We start from the raw sequence: 27,184 nt of genomic DNA, 5'->3' as shown, positions 1-27,184 counted from the left end.
TATCTTTGAGTCAGTACCTGTTACAGTAAAAGGGCTGAAACTGTGGAGTTGCTGAAACTGTTGCAGGAAAATAAATGCAACAATTTCCAAAAAACACTGAAAACACAAGATGAGTCTTTTCTCTTCTCCTTCTCCTTCTCCTTCTCCTCTTTCTTCTCCTTCTCCTTCTTCTTCCAGCTCGTTGGTCAGACCTCAGTTCACCAGGTCTCTGGTGTTTACGCTTCAATAAAAAGAACACAGTGAGATGTTTCCGTCCAGTCGACCACAGATCAGCAGCTTCTGTGTGAAAATCCAAATTTTTCTATTCATTGGTCGATTCAATTTGAAAAAGCATTTCTTTTTTTTTGTTTGTTAATGTTTTGTTTTCAACAAAGAAGTTGGTGACGTTTTTTTTTTCTTTTTCTTTCTCACATCTTTTTGGAAAAGAAAAACAAAACAAAAGAAACCAAACCAAAAATAAAAAGTTGAAAATGTAAAATGTGTTCTTCTCTTCCTTCAGTTCATGACTTCTTCGTTCCAGATGATTCAGGCAGGATTCAGAGTCTGAGTCACTCGGGCAACTTGTTGTCGACGATGACGACGAGGACGAGGACGAGGACGAGGACGTCTCACTGTGGAGGAGGAACCGGGGCCGCCGCCGCGTGGAGCGACTCCCCGGGGAGGGAGGGGCTGGGTTCTGTCAGGAGGAGGAGGAGGAAGAGAAGGTTAGAGCTGTGAGGGTTCATGGTGTAAACTTAGAAAACACTGATTAGCACTGTGTTGAACAGAGCTCAGGGGAGTTTAACTGAATAAATCTCTATGAAAACACTTAAAAAAACTTTAATGCACGGAATCAGAGTCTGTTTAATAAAACGTGTTAAATTCACGTCACTCTCTTTCTTTTAATTCTTCTGCAAAATGTAGATGAGTGGACAGAGAAATGAATTTCCCTTTGGGGATTAATAAAGTCATTCTTATCTTATCTGAGACTCCAAAAAGACATATTTATTAAAAGGTGGAGCCATGCCAATAGTGTATAATTGCAACAAAGAACCCCTTTTTTTACTTTAATTTAATTTAATTAAAACAATACACAATCCAACAACTCCACAACGCTCTGGTGGACAAGTTGTGACCTGCACATTCACCACGCTATGAGATAATAACAGAACGTTACCAGACAGAGTTGTTTTAGAGGTAAATTCATGCAAAACCACTGATGCACGTTGCCTTCAGGGACAGTTTTTCATCAAACAGTCTCTGCATTTCCCTCTAAAACAACTCTGTCTGGTAACGTTGTGTTATTATCTCATAGCGTGGTGAATGTGCAGGTGCACAACTTGTCCACCAGAGCGTTTTGGAGTTGTTGGATTGTGTATTTGATGAGTTTGATGAGGGAAACCAAGAAATCCCATGAGCCTCCGTAGCGTAGCTCTGAGCAGCTCACGGCTCTGCTCCGCCGTTATATATATATATATATAAATAGCCTGCACCGACAATTAAAGGTAACGAACCTACTGCTATGACTATAGGGATTATGGCAATGGGCCAATTTGCCAAATTGTTGAACTATCCCTTTAAAATGAAACTAAAGACGTTTCCTGTCGTCACTGACTCTGTAATGACATCGTGCGTCTTTGTTACTTGTGCGTTATTTGAGTTTCATGTTGTGTTTTGTTTGATGCCGGTGTGAATCAGCTCTCGGTGCCTCACCGTGGAGGACGGGCGCGGTGCTGGAGCTGGAGTGGCTCGCTGCCGTCTGGCTCGGGGCGCCGGGCGGCGAGGCGTGAGCGCCCGGCGCCGGTTGGGCCTCGGCGGGCGGGGCAGCGGAGGAGGCCGGCGGGGCGGGGCTGGCGGCCGGCTGCGGCGCTGGCGTGCTGGGAGCCGGCTGATTGGCCGTCACGCTCTGGGCCGAGGGCGGGGCGGAGGGGGCCGAGGCAGCAGCAGCAGCGGCGGCGGCGGCTGCGGCTGCTGCGGCGGCAGCGGCGGCGGCGGCCGGGGTGGAGGAGGAGTGAGCGGCTCCGGCCCCGGCGGCGGCTCCGGCCTGGCTGTGCTGCTGGTGCTGGATCTGCTGGAAGTGCTGCTGACGAGCTCTCATCTCCGCGTACTTGAGCTGCTCCATGTGGAAGGACTGACGGTCGGCCAGAAGCTGCTGTCGCTGGTACTCCAGCTGCACACACACAGGAACACATTAAAGGGGACATATTATGCAAAACTCACTTTTTCATTGTTTTAGTATGTGTATTTGCGTATCCGGAGTGCCTTCTCATCCCTTAAACGTCAGTTTTGACAACTACGTCAACATTTTGTAAACTGCCATAGTAAGAAAATGTGTCCCTTAACAAGCCGTTTTAATTTCACCCGGCTTATTACATCACAAGCCGGGTGATGTGAATATTCAAGCCCTCGCTCCCGTGGTTACCGTAGCTGCCAGAGCGAAGATTCTAAACCAACCGTTTAGAGCAGGGCTGTGAAACTGGTGTGTAGAGAACCCAGCTGTGCGCAATCTTTTGGTTTTTCTGACCAAAGCATGTTACTGACATTACTTTTAGACATCAAGGTACCATGTCAAGAAGCAGAAATTAGCATAATATGTCCCCTTTAAAGTATTCACATTATGGGACAAAGACTTTGTGCACTGGATGAAAAAACCTGGTGGAGGTTCTTTCCTACACCGAGGGAAAACATCAGAAAACGTCGACGTACACTTCTGCTCAATATTCATTTCCCTTCAGTTCTTCTGCAGAGAATCTACCGGCCAATCAGGGAACAGAGGCAGCGGCTGAGAGCGATGACGTAGTTCAGTGATGGCACCGCAGTGGGGAGATGGATGTCCGTGAAACCATTCGTTCTGTTGTGGCATCTTAAATTTGTCAAGCAAAACCTGCAGCTGTGGTTGACCGACATCGAACACACTCTCGCTTTGCTCTGCTCATTGCAATAGATGGGATGGTCGTTGTTGTATCCAATAGTTTTCAAACTTGAACAGAGGACCAACCAACCAGGGAGTAGGTGTAGGAGTGTTGATTAGAGTGGAGAGTGTGCAAAGAGACTCGTTAAGGCCAGGCTCGCAAATTGATCCAATACAATATGATTTATATTGGCTCCTGTATGAACGTCCTCTAGTTTAGTTTTTCCAGTGGAACAAAGTTCTGCAACTTCTGAGTAAATGGTTAGAAAACGGTGAAACTTTCCAGATCACCAAAACCACAAGTGAAGAACCACACTTAAACAAATCTGCATTTATAGTGTTAAAAACTGGTCTAATAACATGTGTAAAGGATCTAAAGGTTCTGGAGGGAACCTCAAACTCCTGCACCGAACATCCTGAGCTGTCGTCTGTTAATGCTCGGTGTGTTTCCTGCCTGTTTTCCTTCTCTTCCTGTGCAGTTTAGGGTTGATTTTAACCCTTTGTGCGACCTTTTAAGCCTTCAAGCCCCCGTCAGAGTCACAACAAGGTCATCAAACCAATTTCTTTTGGATAATCCAAGATCCAGATGCAAAAGCAAAAGGTGGCTGAGCCTTTTGCGGTGGCGGCACCACAAAACGCTCTGGAACAAACGACCTACAGCTTATATAAAGACTAAGCTGAACACATCCAACCAATTAAGTCTTTACTAAAGATGCACCTCTTCTCCCTCAGCCTTAAATTCAGGTTGAATCTGGCCATTTCTATTGTAGCGTGAATGTGTGTTTGTGTGTGTCTGAACTGTTTTAATTCTGTTTTAATTGCATCATCTGATCAGGCCTGTTTGACTTATGTTTGTTATTTATTTCCGATGTGAGTAATTTTGCTAGAAACTCAATAAAAAGTTGAATTATAAACAAAACAAAAGTCTGATGTCTGTGTGTCTGTGGTCACTCACAGCCTCCCTCTCTCGGTCCATGATGGTTTCCAGTTCTTCAAAGTGTCGCAGTTTGATCTCCAGCTTCTTCATCTGCGTTTCCACCAGCAGAGCCACCAGAGACTTGATCTTCCTCTCCTCCACGGCAGCCAGGTGCTGCAGAGACACAGAGAGACAGAGACACAGAGAGACAGAGAGACAGAGAGACAGAGACACAGAGAGACAGAGAGACAGAGACACAGAGAGACAGAGAGACAAAGAGACAGAGACACAGAGAGACAGAGACAAAGAGACACAGAGAGACAGAGACACAGAGAGACAGAGACACAGAGAGACAGAGAGACAGAGAGACAGAGACACAGAGAGACAGAGAGACAGAGACACAGAGAGACAGAGACACAGAGAGACAGAGAGACAGAGACACAGAGAGACAGAGAGACAGGGAGACAGGGAGACAGAGAGACAGAGACACAGAGAGACAGAGAGACAGAGACACAGAGAGACAGAGACACAGAGACACAGAGACACAGAGAGACAGAGAGACAGAGAGACAGAGACAGAGAGAGACAGAGAGACAGAGACACAGAGAGACAGAGACACAGAGAGACAGAGACACAGAGAGACAGAGAGACAGAGACACAGAGAGACAGAGAGACAGAGACACAGAGAGACAGAGACACAGAGACACAGAGAGACAGAGACACAGAGAGACAGAGAGACAGAGAGACAGAGACAGAGAGACAGAGAGACAGAGAGACAGAGAGACAGAGACACAGAGAGACAGAGACACAGAGAGACAGAGAGACAGAGAACAGGTGAAACCACAGTGAGCCAGAGCAGATGTGGAACAGCTGGATTAAACAGCTGCTCGGTGATGTCGGTCTAACCTTGGCTTTGACGGCGGCGGCAGCGAGAGCCGAGGCTGCGGCCGTGGCGAGGTTCCCTTCTCCGACATCACGCTCCACCTTCGCCTTCCTCTCTCCCTCGCTCTCTCCTTCTCTCTGTCCTTCCTCCGCTCCCTCTTTTCCCTCCTTCTCCTTCTCCCCGTCGCCTGAAAGAACAAACACACAGAACAAAATCTTTTTTTGTTGGTTTTTGAATATTTTGTGATTTTGCCTTTTTATACCACATCAAAAAATGAGTTGGCAGCGATTAACCTGGAAACAATAACGCAGTAAAGACAAATTAATGCATTAAAGTAGAGCATACATACATACCGTACATGGGCATTTGTTTAAGACACTCATCAAAATATAGTGTTGATGTGAAAAAATAAACAACTATGATGTGTTATTATTATTATTTCTGACCAATCTGTAAAACTGCATCCTAATGGATTAACTGTAGGAACATAAATTATATCATTCAATACTATAAAGGATTAACAGTCTATAATAAATCAAACAAATAAATACATAAATAAACAATAATAAACTACTAGACTAGACTAGTTTGTCCAACAGCAAACATGCATTTTTTAAAAAAATCTTCACCACCAAAAAATAAGTAATTTTTAGTATTTTAATGATTAATCACAGAGTAGTATTGCAATTAATTGTTTGACAGCCCTAATTTTTCTACAGAAATTGCTGAATATAGCAAAGTCAACAGATGATTAATTGGTTAGCTGGTAAAGAATAATTGAGAAGTTGAGAAGACGGAGGATTTAATACATTTCTGCTTCTTCCTGCTCCTTTGCTCCTTGCTTCTTGCTTTTTCCTTTTGTTATGTCCCTATGCACAGTATGCATGCATGTTTGTATAATTATATAATTGTATTGTATTGCTTTCTATATTGTTTTAACTTTCTACCTGTACAGCACTTTGACGACTTTGGTCATTTTAAATGTGCTTTAGAGATAAAATTTGACTTGACTTGACTTTTCAGACATGTTAGTATTTGTTTTGTGTAACTGTTGTTTCAGCTATAGAACTGTTTTGCCTTTTCTTTTGTTGTTTTATTAGTTTAGTTTAGTTTATTTGAACATTATAAAAACAATGAGAAGAATAAAAGTTAAACATTGTGCAGAAGAGGTGGAAGCTAAAAAACAAAACAATGGTCGTCTGCAGAGTCAGAATAATATGATGATAGTTATCAACTTCCTGTGTCCGACGCTCTTACCCATCTCTGACTCCGTCTTGTCGGCCTCTCTCTCTCCTTCAGGCTCCCTCCCTCTCTCGTCCTCCTTCTTCCCGTTCTCCGTCTGCTTCTCCTCCTCCTCCATCGCTCCGTCTTTGCTCTCCTGTGACACCAACATCATCATCATCAACAACACAACACGTTCAGCAGCTCTGCAGCTTCACAAACATCACAGATGAGAAGAAACATCTGGATTTAGATCAAACCTTGGCCTCTCTCTTCTCTTCGCCTGATTGGCTCTCGTTCTTGTTTTCATCAGTGTTTTCGTCTGCAGGAAGAGAAAAGAAACACGTCAGGAGCTGTTGAAATCTGACTCATCACATTTTGTCTTTAGTTGACTCGTCGTTGAATCATATTGTTTTTCCCCCTCATTGATTCATGATCTCATTTGTGTCTTATGCCATCATCGAAAAGAGCTAAAACACCTAAATAAACACATTTAATTCTTCAGTCGGCAACAGGACCTTCTCCCTCACTTCAATAAACCTCAATAAACAGCGTTACTTTTGGCGCTACTTTTTTCAGTAACGAGTAATCAAAAAAGTTACTCTTTTCCCCATTACCGTTATTCATCGTAAACCAATCAGAGGCAGAATAGGGTTGTGTTTGTTCACAAGCTCAGCAGCAAATACACCTCAGTATCAGGAGGAGCTGCAGCGACGGCAGCGAGTTCAACAAGATCGAAGGGAGCTTTGTCCCACACAACAATGCAGGTTGTGTAGGTACAGTAAGTGCACAATGTTAATAATAATGATTTATTCAAGTCAATTTCATTCAATTAACATGTCCAATGTTGAGTTTCATTAAATACAGATGAATTTAAAAGTTCCATTGATGGGGGGAAATTTGACATATTTGAACATTTTATTACAAAAGTAATGCAATAGTTACTTTTCCTGGTAATTAGTTACTTTTATAATGTAGTAACATGATGCTCTGCCAGTGGTGCAGACAAACAGGTGTGAACGCAAACCGTATGTAGTAAAGAGAGGCCTACTTTACTTTAAATTCATCTATTTCCTTTTCTTCTATATTTTGTTCTTCTTTGCTCTTGCTTTTAACTCTGTTTAATTTTTACAATATATATTTTTTAATTTCTAAAAAAAAATGTGTTTTTATGCTGTTCTATGCTGTTCCTTTTAAATGTTTTGTCTATGTAAAGCACATTGAGCTGCCTTGGTATGAAATGCCCTGTATAAATAAAGATGCCTTGCCTTGACTGATTAAATGCGCACGTCATTCAACATTTTTTTTCAACAGAAATTAAGCCGATGTTTGTATCAAAATAGGCTTTATATAAATATGAATAAATGAATTATTAGAAAACAAAGAAAGTCTATGTAAAATCAGATGTTCGGCAGCAGAAAGCTGAGCACCCCCATATAGTCAGAATGGTACGATCTTTCTTCACATTTCGGAAAACAATTAGACGGAAAGATCGGCAGTCGAATCAGAATCGAATTGACTACTAATGTGTGTGTGTGTGTGTGTGTGTGTGCGTGTTGATATCAGCAGATATCTCTTCTATCTTCAGGTCTACCATCATGCTGTATAAACATTCTACTGTGAAGCCGAGCATGTTCAGCCTGTGTAATAATGTCTCATTGTTCTCTAATGTAACAGCTAACACCCCTGATGTTGTTGTTGTTAATGAAAATCACAGAGAGGTGTCCATTCTGGAGGTCGGCTGTACCTTTGATTACAGCCTTGAAGAGGCCTTTCTGACCAAAGTGCTGAAATACCAGCAGCTGAAGCAGACCATCTCTCAGCTATAGGCTACAAATGTAAACTTTTAGTCTATATATTTGGTAGTCTGGGGCATGTGCACAAGTTGGTTGTGAGGGGCCTTCAGATGGCCGGCCTCTCTAATAGAAGAGCTAAACAGTCAGCGAGGTGCTGCTCAGCTTCAGTTATTATTGGTAGCCGCTCAGTCTGGAGGAGACAATGTTTTTTGTATCCTTGAATGTCTGTTTTCTATCTGACCTGTAGGTCATTTTTTGTATGTAGCTGTGTTCAGCCGCCCAGATGCTTTGTGACTGACCGTCTTCCATTGTCAACTGCATTGGCAGTGTTTATGTCCCTTGTGCAAGAACCCTTGTACTTCTTTCTTATGTGGGCATCAAGGGGGCAGTTGTCGGTCTGAGAAGTGAAGCTCACTTCCGCGTTCAAAAAACTGCAATCCCCTCGGATTCCTCTGGGGGCTGGTGTCAGAAGGGAGCATTCCCCATAGACCCCCATGTTAAAATCGCCGACTTTACATCCTCAGTAAACATGTTAAAAGCCTGGTGTCAGAACGTTTTTTCGTCTCAATCGATAGTTTCTACCCCCGCACACACTCTGAGGGGGGTGAATTTTTTTTTTACTCTGCCGTTTTACTGTTAAAAGGTTAAGATTCTGGCCAATCAGGGCGCGGAAACGTTGAGTGACAGGTCCAAGCAGCTCCGTGGACAGCTGCTTCGAGGCCAGTGGGCGGGTTCTCGGCCGGCCAATCCAACATGGCGCTGTTCAGGCCGCCATATTTGAGTCACAAAAACGACTCCCCAAAACCAATGGGTGATGTCACGGACGCTACGTCCATTCTTTTTACAGTCTATGGTGGGCATAAATAAATATTTCAAATGTGTGTGTGTGTGTGTGTGTGTGTGTGTGTGTGTGTCCTCACCAGGCCGCTCTCCCTCCTCCAGCCCGGTGCCGGCGATGCCGCTGCCCTCCAGTCCGTACAGAGGATCCTGGCGGCCGCTGACTCTCGCCGCCTCCTCCACTCGCCGCACGTGAGCCTCCACCAGAGCAGCAGGAACCTCCTCCTTCATCCGGGAGAACTCCTCTGAGGAGCAGCAAGGGTTAACATTCATCAATCCATCAATCCATCAATCAATAATTTAACGTCAAGGAATCTGATTGGTCGATAGTAATTAGAGAGAAAGTCACTCAGATGTTTAATCTTAATTATTGGATCATGTAGAGTTCCCAAAGTCCCACAACAAACGTTCACATCAAAGTTTAATTTTGTTAGTTTTCTACGGAAGCGTATTGCATTCACTTCAATAAAAAAAAAAAAAGTCTGGTTTTTCTGGGTAATTTATTTTTTTGGTCTGTTTTTCTGGGTAATTTATTTTTTGGTTTGTTTTTTTGAATATTTTTTTCTGTTTTTCTGACTAATTATTTTTTTGTTTTTCGTGATAATTTCTTTCTCACTTAGCTTCGAGATTTCAAAATGTGAGAAGCTCCCACCTGCAAGTAAAGTAAGGACTGATTTCAAAATAAAGGTGCTATCAGACTGTTCTGAGTGACACTAGGTATTCTGTAATAACAGGTAGTTTCCTTTCAATATAAATCTGAATTTACTTGGAACACAGTGAAAATAAGACTTTTTGTGGAGCATATGCATATCCATGGATGTATGTTAAGCAATGTAAAAGAAAGCGCCTTTACTCATTGTGTTATGAGTAGTACTTTTATTTTGAAGGCGCTCCCTGATGTGACGTGTGTAGCTTGCCCCGGGAAAAGTTTGTTGACGCTTGTGTTCGAGCCGTCAGTCTGGAAAATAAAGCAATGGTGGAACCGGTACCAAAGTGGAGTTTGAATAATATCTCATGGATCTAAGATGCAATAGTGGAGGCTTGCAGGTGGGAGATTCTCGCGGGATTTTGAAATCTCGTTAAGTCAGAAAAATGTTTTCTGGGCGGTGTTTGGCTCAGTTGGTGGAGCGCCCGCCCCGTGTGTTGAGGCTGAAGTCCTCGCTGCAGGCGGCCCCGGTTCGAGTCCCGCGTCGGACGGCCCTATCCTGCATGTCATTCCCCCGCTCTCTGCCTCCCATTTCCTGCCACACTCTCAACTGTCCTATCTAATAAAGGCATGAAAAAGCCAAAAAATATACTAAAAAAAAAGAAAAATGTTTTCTGACTTAACGAGATTACCACAGATTTACCACAAAAAACAGAAAAAAATGAGTCAGAAAGACAGAAATAATTACCCTGAAAAACAAACAAAAAATAAATGATTCAAGTGAATGCAATACGCTTCCGTAGTTTTCTCTGATTGATCAGTTATTGATTATTATTACGCCTGATTCAGGAAGTAAAACTTCTAAACCTACCGAGGAAACTTCTCACGTTTTTCTGAAAGAAGACAGAAGCTGTGAGCTCGTTCCAGCGTTTTTTTTTTTCATAAAATCTCTGTTGTTGTTTTCTTTAAAGCGTCTCCACAGCAGCCGAGTTTTTCAAAATAAAAGACTTCCTCCTCACCCAGAGCAGACTTGGCGGCGGCCGAGGCCACGCGCGGGTCGACCACGGAGGCGAGGAAGGCCACCGTGCTCATGACGGGGTTTCCTGCCTGGCTGAAGGGGATGGGCTGATAGGCCAGCGGCCCGAGGGACGAGGAGCTGTCCTCCAGGTACGGGTCCTCGATCGGCAGCCGCAGGAAGTGAAGGATGCACTCGTCCTGCGTGCGGCTGCCCACGTGTTCCGACACTTTGTTCCAGTCGTCCTTGTACATCTCCAAACCCTGAGGAAACGGCACGTCAGCGTTTAGCTCCGGCGTTTGTTTTTATTAAAGCTTCAATACTTTTGTTTTATTGTGATTGTGGTGAAGATGAAGTGTGTGTGTGTGTGTGTGTGTGTGTGTGTGCACCTCCAGTAGTAGTAGTGTCTCCTGCTCTGTCCACTCCCTCATGGAGCTCGCTGCACTCTTGCTCTGCAAACAAAAACATCACATCTTTATATTAAAATGATGAATTATTACAGTTAAAAATTAAAAAAAGAAAAAGAAAAATCCACACGCACATCCGTGCCAAAAAAGCTTTGGGCAGGTGCTTGGCCGGAAACATACAAAAGTGAAAAGGAAGCAGCTTCTGCTTGAAACTCGAAACTTCTTTTTCTGTGCAAATAAATGGACTGCAAATTGGAGCCCTGCGGTGTGCGAGTCGTTTAGTTAGTATTTTCCGGGTAATTTTACAGGGTCAGCCCCGTTTGTCCACAGCAGGAACCTCCCCCACAGTAGCCTGGCTCTCGCCAGACCATTGTAGTTCCGCAAAGCTCCACCAGAGGCGCTACGCTCAGCTTCACACAAGGGTCTGGACTCGAGGCCAATGCAAACTTCTTCCCCCGGAGCAAAAAATAATGAACCAATCAGGATCGCCGGGCGGGACTTTCTGAGGTGTGACGTAGCGCTGAAGCGACTGTTTGAGTCAAACAACAATGGCGGCTCGCAGTGAGTGGCTGAAGTAGCACGTCATTCAAGATAACGGACAAGTGGTTTATCCAATCACATACAAGATTTTTTTTACAAGGCCCCGCCTTCTGAAATGAATCGCCTATGGAGCAGTCCCAGACCCTTGTGTGGAGCTCAGCGTAGCTTTGCGGAACTACAAGGGTCTGGCGAGAGCCAGGCTACCCCCACAGGGCCACTTACAGGAACTTTTACGGGGCCGAATGGAGTCCCTGCCTGGGGGTTGGTACTCCGTTCGGCCCTGAAGAAGTCCCGGTGGGGCTTGAGATTTACTCTGTGCTGATTGGTCAGACTCAAAGCAGCATGTGACGCTAAGAGAAAGCCTCCAAATAAGCGGCATTTTTAAAACCCCAACGTTACTAAAAACGGAAAAAAAAATGGCCGGAATAATGAGAGAATAACTGAAAAGACGAGAGTAGCAGTAGGCCTGGTAAAAAAAGTTTTTTTAAATAAATACGTGATCGTGGGATTACGTGACGAGACGGCAGAAAAGAAAATAACAATAACAGACGGCAGAAAATAACAACAACAAGAAGAGCAGTAAAAAAAAAAAAGAAGCTGCACAACGACCTCGCGATGATCTGTTGCATGAACTGTCGCACGTCGCCATAAGAGTTTCTGTGATGTAATTCAATAACTTTAAGATAATTAAATAGTTGTACTAAAGTATCTGCTTGTGTAACCATCTGAACAACTTGGTGTCACCTAGGGATGGGTATTGATAAGAATTTAGCGATTCCGATTCCATTATCGATATTGCTTATCGATTCGATTCCTTATCGATTCTCTTATCGATTCTCATTGGGTGAGGGAATAAAAGAGAAATGGGTTTGTTTGCATTAATGCAGTGGTTCCCAACCTTTTTTGGCTCATGACCCCTTTTGACATCACAAATTTCTGGTGACCCTCATTCAAGATGAGCAAGCTCAGATATTTGTATATGCTGCATTTTATTTTATCTTGATTTATTCAAGAAAGTGAATATATCAAGAATATAGTTGTTTAAGATTGTGAAAAATAATTAGTTTATTTATTTATTTATTTATTTATTTTTAATCAATTACTAGACATTTAAGGCGATCCCATTTGAATTCCAGGCGACCCCACATGGGGTCCCAACCCCAAGGTTGAAAACACTGCATTAATGGCTCTGACATTAAAAAAGTTGACAGGACCGACCTGCCTGGACAGGTTAACACTAGACCACTGTGGCTGTGGGCCAGCTGTGCTCACAGGAGGAATTTAACAATGTTTCCATTACGTGGTTTTTATGCATCTGTATCTTCTCACTAGTTATTGTTTTCATAACGTTCGTTTTTATGCGGAGTGAGCGAGTGAGCGAGCGAAAGAGAGAGAGCGCGCCAGAGAAAAGACACAGGGCGCAGCTACCGTTTCACCTGGCTACGAGCAAAACCTGAAAGGAAGTGATTAGAATAAAGAGAGAAAAACAGAAAGAATAGACATGTAGCCTGTTCAGGAGACGTTGTCCTGTCCTCACGACGTGAGGGAGGGAGGAACGGATGGAGGCTCACAGGTTAGTGATGAGGAAACGTCACTGTCAGCTGCATCTGTCAGCAGCTCCACTCCACGCAGACACGCCACTAACTTTATTTTGTGAGAACAAACGGTGACATGTGGATATAAACACTAAGCACCCTCATTTATAATGAAGATTGATTTTAACGGAACGTTACGTAACGTCATTAATCAATTAATGCGCGAGTTTCTGAACCAAACGGAATCGATAAGGGAATCGTTAAAGCAGACACGCACACGATTCCAAGAATTGATCCAAGTTGGAACCGGTTCCGAAGAGGAACCGGTTTTCGATTCCCATCCCTAGTGTCACCATGACAACAGTGTCGAGGAGACTTCAGCAGGTTCTGTGCTGTGTTCTTCTGTTCAATCCAGACTTTGTTTACATTAAATATGGTTTAGATTTTAGATCAAATCATCTTTTCTTTGTAGCTGAGGAGGAATAATGTAAATATCAAGCAACGTGATTATTGATGATTTCTTGGACCTGTACCTTTGTGGAGCTGCTCTTCTTGCTGTACATGTCGGTCCGCAGCCCAAAGTTCTGCAGGTCTGCAGGTTTATCCTTCACTTTGTCTGGGAACGACATCATCTGCTGGGTGGCCGGGGTCTGCAGGTGAGACAGGTAACACAGGTGTGAGACAGAGACAGATGTTAAATCCTGTAAGTCATTATGTACATAAGGCCCGGCGCCACGAGGGGGAACTGCGCCCTCAGTTAAAGTCTTGTTTACCAGATAGAAGATCTGCAAACGCAACAAAAGTACTGGTCGAGATATAAGAGGTAGGGCTGCACAATTAATCGAATTTTAATCACGATCACGATTTTGGCTGCCATGATTAAATTAAGATGATCGTCACGATTATTAACATGTAAAAAAAACGGGCTGTGCTGCATATCAAATCAAGCGCTTTCTCAACCAATAGTCCGCCAACCACCAGGGGGCGAACGAGAGGTCAGGGCTCCATGAAGCTGCCTAACTAACAAGCGAGCGCATCCTCCCTTTACATGTTGTTTACAGTCCAGAGTGTGTGTCCCAGCCGGGTCTCTCTGGATCGGATCGAGGTCGGGCTGTGGGGTGGTCTCGAAGCTGGACCGAGACCCCGTCACCCCACGCGGCCGTTTTGGTGTTAATTACATGTTACGTCGTGTAATTAAAATGTTCCGACTGCGATCATAACGGCCGGTAACGGCGATCTATGGCCGTTTTGGTGGCAGCACAGTTGAGCTAGGCCGACCTGATGGACGCTGCCTGTGTGAAAACACTTGGTCTGTTCATTAAATGTTTTTAATTCGTTCCAAATTGCTGCTGAACCACCCGTGCTGTGCTTTGGTCCATGCTAGACAGACTCTTGCCCACACATCTCTGTGTATCATTGATGGCAAAAATTAAGTTTTACCTATAGCCTACTTTGAAATTACATTTCAGAGCCTGTACTTTCTTACTTTTATTTGAGTAAAGGAGTTGAATCAGCAGCTACTTCTACCAGATTTATTTTTTATTTTTTGTTTTTTACACAAGTATCTGTACGCTACTGTACAGAATGACACCTCTGCACTCTGCAATGGCATTTATTTTTCGCTAGCCCTTTGTCTTGGGTAAATTTTTATATTAGGCTATTATTTATTTTTATTTTACGTTTTATTTTGAACTGAAAGCCTTGTTCACATAGCCTATTGTTTGTTTCAAATAGAAAGTGCAATAAAAACATGTTTTATCTAACATAATGTATAATCGTGATTAATAATCGTGATTTCAATATCGACAAAAACAATCGTGATTATCATTTTGGCCATAATCGTGCAGCCCTAATAAGAGGGTAGATTATGAAACACCATTACCCCCTGTTATTTGAGGTTATTTTAAAGGGATAGTTCAACATTTTGGCAAATTGGCCCATTGCCATAATCCCTATAGTCATAGCAGTAGGTTCGTTACCTTTAATTGTCGGTGCAAGCTATTTTTAGAACGTTGGAGCAGAGCCGTGAGCTGCTCAGAGCTACGCTACAGAGGCTCATGGGATTTCTTGGTTTCCCTCATCAACAGGTACCTGTTTTTGGTACTTTTTGTGTTCATGTAGCCTATGTGTATTAAAGTTATTTTGTCTATAAAAAAATAGTAAAATTTTTGAATATTTATTTCTCAACAACATCACAACTCGTTGTTGTTTTAGGGATGGGAAATGATTTTCGAATAATCAAATAGTCATTCAATGAAAAAAAAAAAAAGTAAAAGTTCATGAGACTACCGTCTTGTCTGAAAAAATGTAAATGTTCCATTTTTACTGTGGTAGAAGGAGAAACATGGGGAGACTCCAGCCTACAGCCATCAGAAAGTTCTGTGTAAAACTTTGTAAATTAAAAACAAATGAAACTGAGGTGCAGCTGAGAAGCGGTACTGGAGAAAATTCACGTGTTGACGAAAGGAGACCCCTCGTTTTGATGTGCTCTCATTACGTGACGAGGACTTAATTGAACGGTACCGTTACAATATTGTCCGGTCCCGATTCTCATAACAGTCCGTTTCATTTCTAAATGACGGACGGATGTTTTTCAGTCGGCGATTTAAAACGATGGGCTGGCGATACCACATTCTGTTCTGGTCTTTTTGGTTTTGATGCTCTGACTTTAGCTCCTGATATCTTAATAAATACATTATTTGATTTTGAAACGGTGGTCTTGACCCCACACCAACTTCATCCTGGCGCGGGGCCTGGTGTCCATGTGTGTGTGTGTGTGTGTGTGTGTGTGTTCTATCTGGACCTGGGGGGTCTTGGGCTGCAGCGGCACCAGACTGGACGGAGTATCTGCCAGGACGTGGAAGTGGGAGGTGGGTGGGGGTCCCATGGGCGTGGGCCGGCTCTCAGAGTCCACCTGGTAGTTGATCAGACCCCACTGCTCCAGGAAGGCATGGACTCTACACACACACACACACACACACACAGGGTTCACACGCTGCGCTGCCATTGGTCGGGGCTGGTCACATGGTCTCGTTCAGGCTCCACCCACCTCATGATGGCGCACACGTCTCCCGCCAGGTTCCTGCGGCAGGCGGTGGAGGTGAGATACTCCTGAGGGTTCAGTCTGTAGGTGTCGATCATGAAGTTCCTGTAGGCCAGGTAGCTGCAGGAGGGAGAGGGAGGGAGTTAACGTCTAACATCTGGAAATATGAGATATATAATGCTGCGTTCACATGGAGTCCGGTAAACGGCAAATGCCGCTGGACGGAACGGTAAAAACAAACAAACTGTCGGACGGCACGGCACAATGGCAAGACGCGTCACCATGTTGCTATGGCAACGTCAACACACTCGTACTCACACATCACGTTCGGATGAGTTTACCGTCGCAGCGGCAAAAGTTCAAATATTTGAACTCGGGACGGCATTGCCGTTTGCCGTTGCCGGCGACGCTATTTTTTGCCGTGCTCCTCCAAGTTTTACCGTCGTTCTCTCGTCCACTAACATGGAGTCCGGCATGCCGTCTGCCGTTTACCGGACTCCATGTGAACGCAGCATAACCGTGTTTTTAAAAGTTATTCACTGGTTTCCATCTTTGAATTTATGAATTTAGTCTTAAATTGATCCTAAAATGTGTCTTTGATGCTTCAATTAGTCAGAAAATCTTAAAATTCAAAATAATTTACCGGTAAAAGAAGCTTCATTAGACAGAGACAGACCAATCTGTCCTATTTGTTAATTAATAAATGTGTATCGTATACTTACATCTCAGGGGTTTTGGATTTGTTCTTTCCGTTGAAGAACTCTGGCAGAGCTCGGCGCTCGATGGCGTGAACACTGAGGAGAAGCAGGAGGACGAATCAGAGCTGCACAAACCTGAGACCTTATTATTTAATAATAATTTAACACCAGGAGGGAAAAGAAGTTCCTGGATTTGAGTTCACTCGTCGGCTCTCAGGTGTTTTTCTTGTCGTACCTGTTGTAGTCGAACCAGGCGGCGTAGCTCGGGATGATGATGTGGTGAGTTTGTTCGGTCACGTTGTCCTCGTGAAGGTCCGAGCCCTTCACCGGTTCTCCCTTCACGCTCGGGGAGCCTTCCTCCTCCTCCTGTTACGACACACACACACACACACACACACACACACACACACAGAGGATGATGTATGGGACGTACTGTCCTCAGGTCACGTTACACATCGTCTGTCTCGCGCTGCCTTTACCTTTCCTGTTGTTTCCATGGACTCGTCCTCCTGCTCGTCTGTTAAATATATTAATCAATATTAATTTGATATAAGACAATATTAAAATAATAGAATCTGCTCTTAAATGGAAGAAAACTAAACTGCTCACCCATGTCCATTCCTCCTTTGACTGGAGTTGAATCCGAGTCCTTTTTAGTGTTATCTGTAGAAACAAAGTCAGTGAGTGATGGAAACATGGCTGTGTTGTTATTTATTAGGTTATTATTTATTTAGTTGTTTTTTTTTAGATGGATTTGATATTGTTTGTTTGTTTTGTTTTGTTTCATTTTTAGGGAGCCTTTATAAGATGGTAACTAGCCTTTTGGCTAAATCTGGCATACTGTATTTGCAGAAATGTTTTTTTTATATTCTCTGTCCCTGTCAAATGAATAACATTAAATAAATGTGTTTATTCATAGCTCTTTTGTATTCTATTGCACTTGACTTATGCATTTTATGGTATTTTAATAATGGTGTTTTTTATTGATCTGTACAGCACTTTCATTGTTTTGAAAGTGCTCTATAAATAAAGTTTGAGGTGGGTTGAAGTAGATAAATACATTTTAGTTCATGTTTTGCACATATATGAATTATTTATTGATACAAATGAGCTAAAATGTAAAGATTTGTTGGCTTTAAAACTGCACAGTCAGCTAATGTTTAAAATTAATAACATGTTCCCTGACTGTTTTTAGAAGATGTTCAGAAAGTCACTGTACAACACCACGAAAAAGCATCCCCCCCCTTCCTGATTTCTTTCTTTCTTTCTTTTTTGCATATTTGTCCCACTTACATGTTGAAGATAATCAAACAAATTAGATAAGAATCAAATATTAGACAAAGATGAGCCAAGTTAATACAAAAGGTTTTTAATTTATTAAGGTTAAAAAGATATCTAAATCCAAATCAGGCCTGGGTATGGATGGTGAAACTGAACTCATCTTTCCAAATTTTTTTATTTATCACAGTTAGTTCATGATTTAACAAGGGGGGCAATTACTTTTTTTTTTTTTTTTTACATAGTGTTAGGTAGGTTTTGATGGCGGCTTTTTTCCTTTAATAAATGAAATCATCATTTGAAATATTTACTTTGTCTAATATTACAACTAGTTTTATGACCTTAAACATCAGGAAGGGGGCAAATAATTTAATATAATATTCAAATAATTGTTGTATTTATGTTTCTATTCATTTCTATTGTGCAAATCTTGAGTTGTGTTAAATCAAAGACTGAAATAATTCAAATAATATGAAAGTGTACTTGTCTTGGCTGGGTTTCCTTCTTCAGACGCCGGAACAGGTGAAGCTTCATCCAGGTCCTTACTGAGATCCTCCTGCTCCTCCTCCCGCTGGCCCCGTTTGGACTTGGTGTACGGGGTCGTCGGCCTGTCGGTGCACACGCCAGACACGATAATATGATAAATATATCATTATTATTATTATTATTATCATTATTATTATTATTATTATTATTATTATCACTGTATGATGTTCCTTAAAACCGTCTCAAACTAACCCTTTCTTGGTGTTCTTCTTCTTGCTCTCCTGAGGCGGAGGCGTGGGCGAGGGCGACGGCGAGCGCTTCCTCTTCTTGGCGCTGCCGGGCTTCTTGTCCCGCCGCTCGTCGGGCGTGGTCACCTCGTCTGTCAGCGTCTTGGCGGAGATCCTCTTCCTCTTGGGGCAGCCCTCCCCGACCTCGTAGTCTTCCTCGTTCATCCACTCGTTGTACTGGTCCAGGTCTAAGATCCACTTGGCGTGGACCTGAGAACAGAGAGAGAGAGAAACCGCACATTAACACGTCGTAAATAAAGACGTATTTTTTTAACAGGTGGAAATAAATGAAGGGAAATTAGAAAATATAATTTCCTCTGTGAGTTAAAGGGATAGTTCAACATTTTGGCAAATTGGCCAATTGCCATAATCCCTATAGTCATAGCAGTAGGTTCGTTACCTTTAATTGTCGGTGCAAGCTATTTTTAGAACGGTGGAGCAGAGCCACAAGCTGCTCAGAGCTACGCTACGGAGGCTAATGGGATTTCTTGGTTTCCCTCATCAAACTCATCAAATACACAATCCAACAACTCCACAACGCTCTGGTGGACAAGTTGTGACCTGCACATTCACCACGCTATGAGATACTAGCAGAACGTTACCAGACAGAGTTGTTTTAGAGGGAAATTCAGAGACTGATTGATGAAAAACTGCCCCCGAGGAGAACATGCATCAGCAGTTTTGCATGAATTTGCTTGATTGTTATTGGATTGTGTATTTATTAACTTTCATTATCACAGCCATTTCAGCTGATGCACATGCAACCATTGTTTTCCATAAAAAAAACACCTTTGATTTAAATTTGTGGAATATTTAATTAGTTATTTAAGCAGTGCATTAAAATAAGATTTTGCCATGTTAAAGATTTAAAGAGAGAATTAAAGGATGAGAAACAAGGAGCAACAACGCGGTGTAATAAGCGGTCAGGTACCTTCCTGGGCTTCTCTGGACTCGGAGGATCCTCCACAGCTGCTTCGATCTCACTGGCCGCGATCCAGGTGTCATAACTAAAGCAGAGAGAGGAGGAAAGGTCAAAAGGTTAAGGCCTGAGAAAAGAGTTCAAGTTTGAGCCTGTAAAAACACCTTAAAGGAATAGTTCACCAAAAAATGAAATTCACATGGACGTGACCGGACTTGTCTAAATGACGTTGTTTCGGGTAAACTCTGGACTATATCCCTTCAGGACACATGGATTGCCACGGACGAGCAGTGTGGAGGAATATTAAATGTTTTTTGTGTAGTTTTATGGATGTTTTTGTGTCGTATTACTCTCATATAAAGTTTTTGTTAGACTATGAACCGGCCTCCCGGGTCTCCAGATGCACTTTGAGGAATAAAAAACTACTCCAGAGTATTCATCAGCATGAGGGTGAGCCAATAATTACTGAATTTCATTTTTTGGTGAACTATTCCTTTAAGTTCAATACAGTATATATGTGTATATATATATATATATATATATATATATATATATATATAAGTGTTAATTTTTTACAATAAAAGTAGGAAACAAATAAAGAACCAACCTGTCGGGGAAGTATCCCCAGTGGAGCAGCACTTGTTTATCTCTCTTCATCACAGGACGCACCCACTCCTCTGGACCAACAAAAAAACACACAACAACAACATCATCATCATCATCACACAGCGACAAACACAACAACTCATTGGGTCTCATTCATGAAACGTGAGTAAATCTGTGTGTAGATTTGCACATAAAAGCTCACTCTACTAAAACTCTACTCCGGATTCATGAACGGTGCGGGAAACTCAGATTTGATCGTAAACACGTGTGTAACTTCATGAATGCCAACCCATCGTAAACTAACAACACGCCCCCAGTGATCAGCAATTAGTATAGATCTCCATACATGAATAGCCATATAAGGAGATCCTGACCACCATATTAGGAGGTAGGTGCATCCTGTTCACCTGCGGCCATGACGCAAACGAGGAAAGAGGGAGAGAGAGAAAAAAAAGAGAGATCACGGATCGAAGTCATTTTGGGTGAAGTGGAGTCCAGAAAAAATATGTAATTCTCTTCTGTTAGTAGTGGTGTGACTGGGACAGGTCAAAGGCTGGAGGGAAGAAACAGATTTAGTGAATTAAGTGTCCTTGGTTTATTAAAGAACCGTTTAAGAAGTAAAGCCAGAATAGTTCGATATGAAACATGAAAAAAAAAAAAAATACACACAACTACAGAGCTACAGCAGCGACGGGAGGAGGAGGCTCTTCACAGCCTCAGCTGTAGAGGAGCATGGTTGTATCAACACATGAAGTTATATAGACAGGTTATATTGTTACAGAAGCACCAGCCGTCTGTCACAGCTTCATCCAAACCGGTGCCGACTGCGCTGCTGTGCAGGGTGAAGTGTGCGCCCACCGAGCGTATTGTAGCAACACAAAAAAGTTTTTTCCAGTTTTATATCAGATTATTATCATCATAAGATGGAGCCTTGCCGTGTTTGTGCGTGTCCGATCCCTAAAACGTCTCTCTCTCCAAATATTTCTAATTGTTTGTCACGTTTAAATTACGTGTTTCAAAGGCGTCGGCGTATTTTGAACATGAGAGAGAGTAATACGGATTAAAATTGTAATTTTCAACAGTGACGAGCAGTATTTATTTGCATTCCTACATTTACACAAGCGCTACACACAGTCCGGAGCAGGTGTAGATTTTGTGAGTAGCTACGAAAAAATCTGCACTACTAAAAGATTGATGAATGCGGAAATCCACGTAAATTTGCGCTGCTCAGGGTTTACACACAAATCCGTGCTGCTCACGTTTCATGAATGAGACCCATTGTGTTTAAACACAACACATGAAGCCTCACCTTCCTCCAGACTGGTGGGAATAGGAACGACGACGTGGGAGCTGGAGGCTTTGTCTTCAGTCACTGAGCCCTGCAACAACAACAACAACAACAACAACAACAACAACAAACTTATTAAAGCTTACAAAGTCTCCAGATGTTTTCACTTCTGTCTGTGACGCTGACATTAACCAACACACTCACCTGATGTCTCTTGATGATGTCCTTCAGCTTCCCGAGCAGCTTTGGTTCGATGTCAGAGCTCAGGTAGATGACGGGTCGGCTCAGGCAGTTGTTCTGAAACAAACACAAACACAAACAATCATTTATATAGTTTATATAGTATCATCTATACTTCCATTCAGACTTCTACCAATCAAAACCAACAGATACAAAAAAAAAACACTCCACTGCCATCTCCTTCCTTAAAGGGATAGTTCAACATTTTGGCAAATTGGCCCATTGCCATAATCCCTACAGTCATAGCAGTAGGTTCGTTACCTTTAATTGTCGGTGCAAGCTATTTTTAGAACGGCGGAGCAGAGCCGTGAGCTGCTCAGAGCTACGCTACGGAGGCTCATGGGATTTCTTGGTTTCCCTCATCAAACTCATCAAATACACAATCCAACAACTCCACAACGCTCTGGTGGACAAGTTGTGACCTGCACATTCACCACGCTATGAGATAATAACACAACGTTACCAGACAGAGTTGTTTTAGAGGTAAGTACAGAGACTTCTTGCTGAAAAACTGTCCCTGAAGGAAACACACATCAGCGGTTTTGCATGAATTTACCTCTAAAACAACTCCAAAAGTCGTTCAATCAAATTCTAACTAGTAGTAAAATCACTCATCAACTCCACAAACTGAAAACTCACCTGCACCAGCGACTTCTCGATCGTCATGAACATCTCCACATTTCGGTCCATCCTCGACGGATTCTGGAAGTCAAACCTGCGCCTACCAGGAAGTTAGACTGGAGTTACACACGAAACGGCAACAGAGCCAAAAATCCAACCGCAGCGCTGTTCACAACTCTGCGTCGTCATTTATTTTTATTTTTTTTATTTTTTTTCATGGTGTTTTAAAAACCAGACAGAAAGAAAGTCTTACCATCCTTGGTCACTCTTGAACTTGTAGGCAGCAGCCAGGATGTGGCACAGAGCCCCCCCTGACTTAAAGTCCAGGAAACACTTCATCTGCACAAAACAACACAACAGATCAACAAATAAAGGTGATATTTTATATTATAAAAGTCAATTTTGTGGTAAATATCTCATAGTATAATGAACAAAATGTTGCGTGCAGACAAAATACAACTTATTCTTATGCTTTAAGAGTGAATTTCATTTGTCTGCTGCTACTGCTGCTGCAATAAAGGAAATCTTACTTTTTCTTATCTGATCTTGTGCAATTTGAACAGAGGAATAAAATAAACATCTGCCTCAATCAATAAAAAAACAAACAAACTCTGGAAGCAGGAAGGACCTTTTAAATTAAGCGATTAAATCTGTAAACAAGCTTAAATTCTGTCTCGTATTTTTACGTTTCAAAGGGACTGTAATGCAGATAATGATGAAATGGAAGTGAAGGATAAATCTCTGTGTGTTAATTATAGTAAAAATCCAACATAGCACTATTTTTCATGCAATCTGAACGGAGGAATCAACAAACAAACAAACACAACCACTGTCGCCATGGAAGCATCAGGGAATCAATATTGTGTATATACAATACATGTCTGATATCTGAATGTACTGATAAAGGCAGGAGACCTACCGGCAGTTTGGTGAGGGGGGGGTTGCTGACATGTCGACCGAAAACTTCCTCCTGGAACTGGAGCAGCTGGACCACCAGGCTGGACAGCGACTTGTTGGTGGGGGGCTCGGCCTGGATGTACTGAGGGAGGGAGGATAGAAACACATGGATATAAACCTGTGAGTGTGTGTCGGTGGAAGTTAAGTTGCTCATCATTCATGACAGAATGGTGATGATATTAGAAGACAGTGCTGCAAAATGTATGTTTTTTCTTTCTTTCTTTTCTTTATTAGGATCCCCATTAGCACCTGCAGCAGCATCGGCTATTCTTCCTGGGGTCCGACATACACACAACATACACATAAACATTCACATATACACATGAGAAACACACATTTATACATGATGACACAACAAGAACAAACATCAAGGCTCCCTAATAATGAACAAACCACAGAAAACATCTGACAGACATTTGACAGACAACACAGACATCACCATTTCTCTACTCAGATTCCATTCAATGCTTCAATACCTTGAGTACACCCGCAAAGTAAATAAATAAAAATAAATAAATCACATAATAAGAATTGACTGTCTGAAGTGACTGCGACCATGCACTTCAACTACTCATACACATACACTCCAAGAAAAAAGGTACAACCACAACTGTAGCCGGTCCTCTTCATAACCTCAATATATTAGATCATATTTCATTAAATTCTAAGAGATACTGTTTTAACAGCAATTTAAACCGATCTTTATTACTTTCATGAGCAATATGAACTGGTAGAGAGTTCCAGGCAACCATAGCTCTGTACAGAACTGTTCTCTGAATTATACCTGTTCTCATTATTAGCTTGTACTGTACAGTACAAGCTAATACTCTTGCTCGCAGGTTTCATTCGTGTACAGATGACGTTAAAATATCTCTGTTCAAAAGCTCTGTACTGAACACCACTGTACACAGCATACCTGTGGGTTAACTACGTACAAGAAAGCAAGCATAAAAAAATGACAGGTTGCGTATAACGATGCATTAAGAATCTTACTTAAAAGACCTCGATGGCTGAGTTCAAGTGAAATGTTTGTAAATGCACGTGTCAACACCTTTAACGCTGTCCACAGAAACCTTGAATGAATGAATGCCTCAGAAAACCAGATAATTAACAGTTTGATCCACATTAACTGTAGTTCCACCAGGTATCAATCTCTGTTCTGGAGACACTGGTACAGTTGTCTCTTTTTAACTTTATAGCAATTTCTATTCTTGATATCAACAATGTAAATCCCTATTTCTATGTTTTAGCTCTATTCCCTTTTATTGTCTGTGTTGTGTGTCTGTTGTTGTGTTATGTCTTGCTATGGACCCGGAGTCCGAAATAAAGATATATACAGTCGTCCTCAAAATTATTCATACCCCTGGCAGTGTTAAATCGTTGGTACCTCTTGAAATTTTTGGTAACTTCTTGATGATACTTTGCACCATTGACACTGGCACCTTTTTTATCCTTTTCCTTCTTTTTTTGGCATTTCCAATGTGTTCCTCACTGAGCTCTCTGGTCTTTGCCATAGCAAGTCTTGCGTTGACATGAAAATGACTGAAATGTCACAAGCTTTTATAGTCAGAAAACTGGTCAAAAAACTCCCAGAAACATTGAAAATAATTGTAAACACTTTAGACCCTTAAAGACAACGGTTTGTTCGAACATCCTATGGCCTTTTGTGATGTGATGGTGATTTTTGTTCAACGTTCAAATAAACACCTTTAACAATGTAACTTTATGTAAATAAACTGGTCATGGCTCCAGACTTTCCTCCATGTCCTATTAAAGAAGAAGTAAGCGATCCGGTGGTTTTGGCTAACTTCTTGTCAGCCGATGGAGTTAGCAGTCCCCGCCCTCGTCCCTACGTCACCACATTCACGCACATCCCTTGGCTGCACACACAGAGAGGACCGCCCCTTTATGCCGTTCTCTCTCCTCATTGGATAAAGGTTGTAGGATACAAGGAAAGTTTTCTCCTCGGCTTACAGCAGAGCAGAGTGACTGACAGACCCGTGTTTCAGACCAAACACTCTATATAAGTGATTGCTGTCGGAAGATAGAACTATTTAAGACTTATATTAACACAAATATTCTGCTTACTTCTGCTTTAATGTCAAATCTGAGTTGAAATACTAATCTGTGACTGACAAAATTAAGAAATTCCTTGTATTTGTCAGGGGTATGAATAATTTTGAGGACGACTGTATAATAAATGTATTATTTTGTTACACCATATATATCAGTCTAATAATAATAATAATAATGATAATAATAATAATCAGTGTCTCTGAGCTCGTGGCTGCTTGTATTGCTGCACACACACACACACACACACACACACACACACACACACACACACACACGCACACACAGACACACACACAGGCCGTAGCTCCGCGCGCCACACACCGCGAGCCAACATCTGGATCTGAGCTGCAGCTGCATTACCCGTTAGCCCGTTAGCTCCGCGCGCGCTAGCTGTAGCTGTAGCTGTAGCGGGCTAAAGTCACCCCCTTTTATTACAGACACACACACATACACATCCACTTCCACCCCCCCAACCCCCCAACACACACACACCCCCCCTCTGGGCTACAACAACCGGACTGGACATCGCTGAGCTCGCGGCTGCAGCAGCTGGAGCAGCTGGAGCCGCGAGCTCAGCATCCTTTTGTATCCCGGCGGCTCGGGTGAATCAAACAGCTGGACCCTCCTCCTCTCCTCTCCTCCTCTCCTCTCCTCTCCTCTCTCTCTCTTTGTCACTGCCTCTGCCCGGCGGCCAAGTGCCCACGTTTCACGGGTGGAAAACGCGCCGCTCGCTGCGTATCGTTAAAGAAAACATGCGCTCGGTACCTTCTTGTAATTCTTGCCCAGCCACACGCGGACATTATCAAACTGGGAGACGGTGTCAGACGCTTCGAAATATTTTACATTGGGGCCGCCGTCTTTCTTCCGCACCGCCATCTTTGCTTCAGAGCAGAGCAGAGCGGAGCAGAGCGGAGCAGACGACCGGTCGGTGACGCGTCTGCTGCCGCCGCCCGGTGGCCGCAGCCCGGTGCTGCAGCTCCGGCGCCGCCGCTGCGATGACCCGCAGCGACCGGCAGGGGGCGCAGCGCTGCAGGGAATGAGTCCTAATCTGATCCAGTAATATGAACTCAGATTGTTATCATATAGGCTGCTATAAATGAAAAATAACAGTTTATAATGTACAGAATACATGTACATAGGCCTATGTGAATTATTATTATTATACATATATTATTCTATGCTTTTATTTTAGTAATGATAGATAGATAGATAGATAGATAGATAGATAGATAGATAGATAGATAGATAGATAGATAGATAGATAGATAGATAGATAGATAGATAGATAGATAGATAGATAGATAGATAGATAGATTTTATTTTATTTAAAGAAGAAGTAAGTGGAATATTTGTGTTACAGTAATACAAGTCTTAAATAGTTATGTCTTCCAACAGCAATCACTTACTATATAGAGTGTTTGGTCTGAAACACGGGTCTGTCAGTCACTCTGCTCTGCTCTGAGCCGAGGAGAAAACTTCTTGTATACTTCCTTGTATCCTACAACCTTTATCCAATGAGGAGAGAGAACGGCATGAAGGGCTGTGTGTGCAGCCAAGGGATGCGCATGAATGTGGTGACGTAGGGACGAGGACCAATTGATCCATGACGAGGGCGGGGACTGCTAACTCCATCGGCTGACAAGAAGTTAGTCAAAACGACCGGATCGCTTACTTCTGTTTTACACCTGTATTTATCCAGGAAGGATCCATTGAGATTTGACAATCTCTTTTCCAAGGATGTCCTGGTCAGAAAGCATTACAAAACAAACAATCAAAAACAAGCAAGCAAGCAAGCAAAGAGACAATGATAATGTATACAATAAGAGACCCCAAAAGTGCAATACAATTTGAGAGCTAAGAGTCACAGGTGCAACTGGTGACTAGTTCAGAGAGAGATTGTTTAAAACCAGAAAGAGGGATGAGAGTTCCCATCCTCATCTTGACTTGCAGGTCATTCCAAGACCAAGGCCCAAAGTAGGAGAGGGTCCTCATCCCTAACT

At 42.6% G+C, this 27,184-nt stretch overlaps 1 protein-coding gene across 2 annotated transcripts; it reads right to left on the bottom strand.

The window, feature by feature from the left end:
* Positions 1–140: 140 nt before the first annotated feature.
* Positions 141–26,066, bottom strand: smarcc2 (SWI/SNF related BAF chromatin remodeling complex subunit C2). 2 transcript variants are annotated; one of them, XM_085775739.1, is made up of 26 exons: positions 25,950–26,066; positions 23,071–23,190; positions 22,405–22,490; positions 22,170–22,251; positions 21,495–21,587; positions 21,312–21,381; positions 20,004–20,073; positions 19,409–19,484; positions 18,443–18,687; positions 18,188–18,312; positions 17,036–17,089; positions 16,906–16,943; positions 16,662–16,792; positions 16,451–16,522; positions 15,735–15,848; positions 15,489–15,642; positions 13,219–13,335; positions 10,593–10,655; positions 10,208–10,466; positions 8,626–8,787; positions 6,170–6,231; positions 5,946–6,066; positions 4,712–4,875; positions 3,846–3,980; positions 1,693–2,149; positions 141–676 (listed from the first exon to the last, which is right to left on the bottom strand). In XM_085775739.1, the coding sequence occupies exons 1-26, from the start codon at positions 26,058–26,060 to the stop codon at positions 609–611; spliced, it is 3,249 nt and encodes a 1,082-aa protein (XP_085631865.1). In that variant the 5' UTR covers positions 26,061–26,066; the 3' UTR covers positions 141–608. The 2 variants fall into 2 exon arrangements, with proteins under 2 accessions (XP_085631865.1, XP_085631866.1); XM_085775740.1 differs by having other exon boundaries at positions 22,170–22,245.
* Between the last annotated feature and the right edge of the window lie 1,118 nt (positions 26,067–27,184).

This window comes from Trachurus japonicus, chromosome 5 (genome assembly GCF_045865225.1).
Source record: "Trachurus japonicus isolate A0001 chromosome 5, Traja_1.0".
NCBI lineage: Eukaryota > Metazoa > Chordata > Actinopteri > Carangiformes > Carangidae > Trachurus > Trachurus japonicus.
The sequence above is the reverse complement of the archived record's forward strand: the minus strand, read 5'-3'. Positions and strand labels throughout refer to the sequence as shown.

Coding starts and splice junctions, on each gene's coding strand:
- smarcc2 (XM_085775739.1), bottom strand. CDS start 26,060: ATGGCGGTGCGGAAGAAAGACGGCGGCCCCAATGTAAAATATTTCGAA. Junction 21,382..21,494: donor ACATCATCAAGAGACATCAG/GTGAGTGTGTTG, acceptor TTGTTGTTGCAG/GGCTCAGTGACTGAAGACAA. Junction 10,467..10,592: donor AGACACTACTACTACTGGAG/GTGCACACACAC, acceptor CCGTTTCCTCAG/GGTTTGGAGATGTACAAGGA.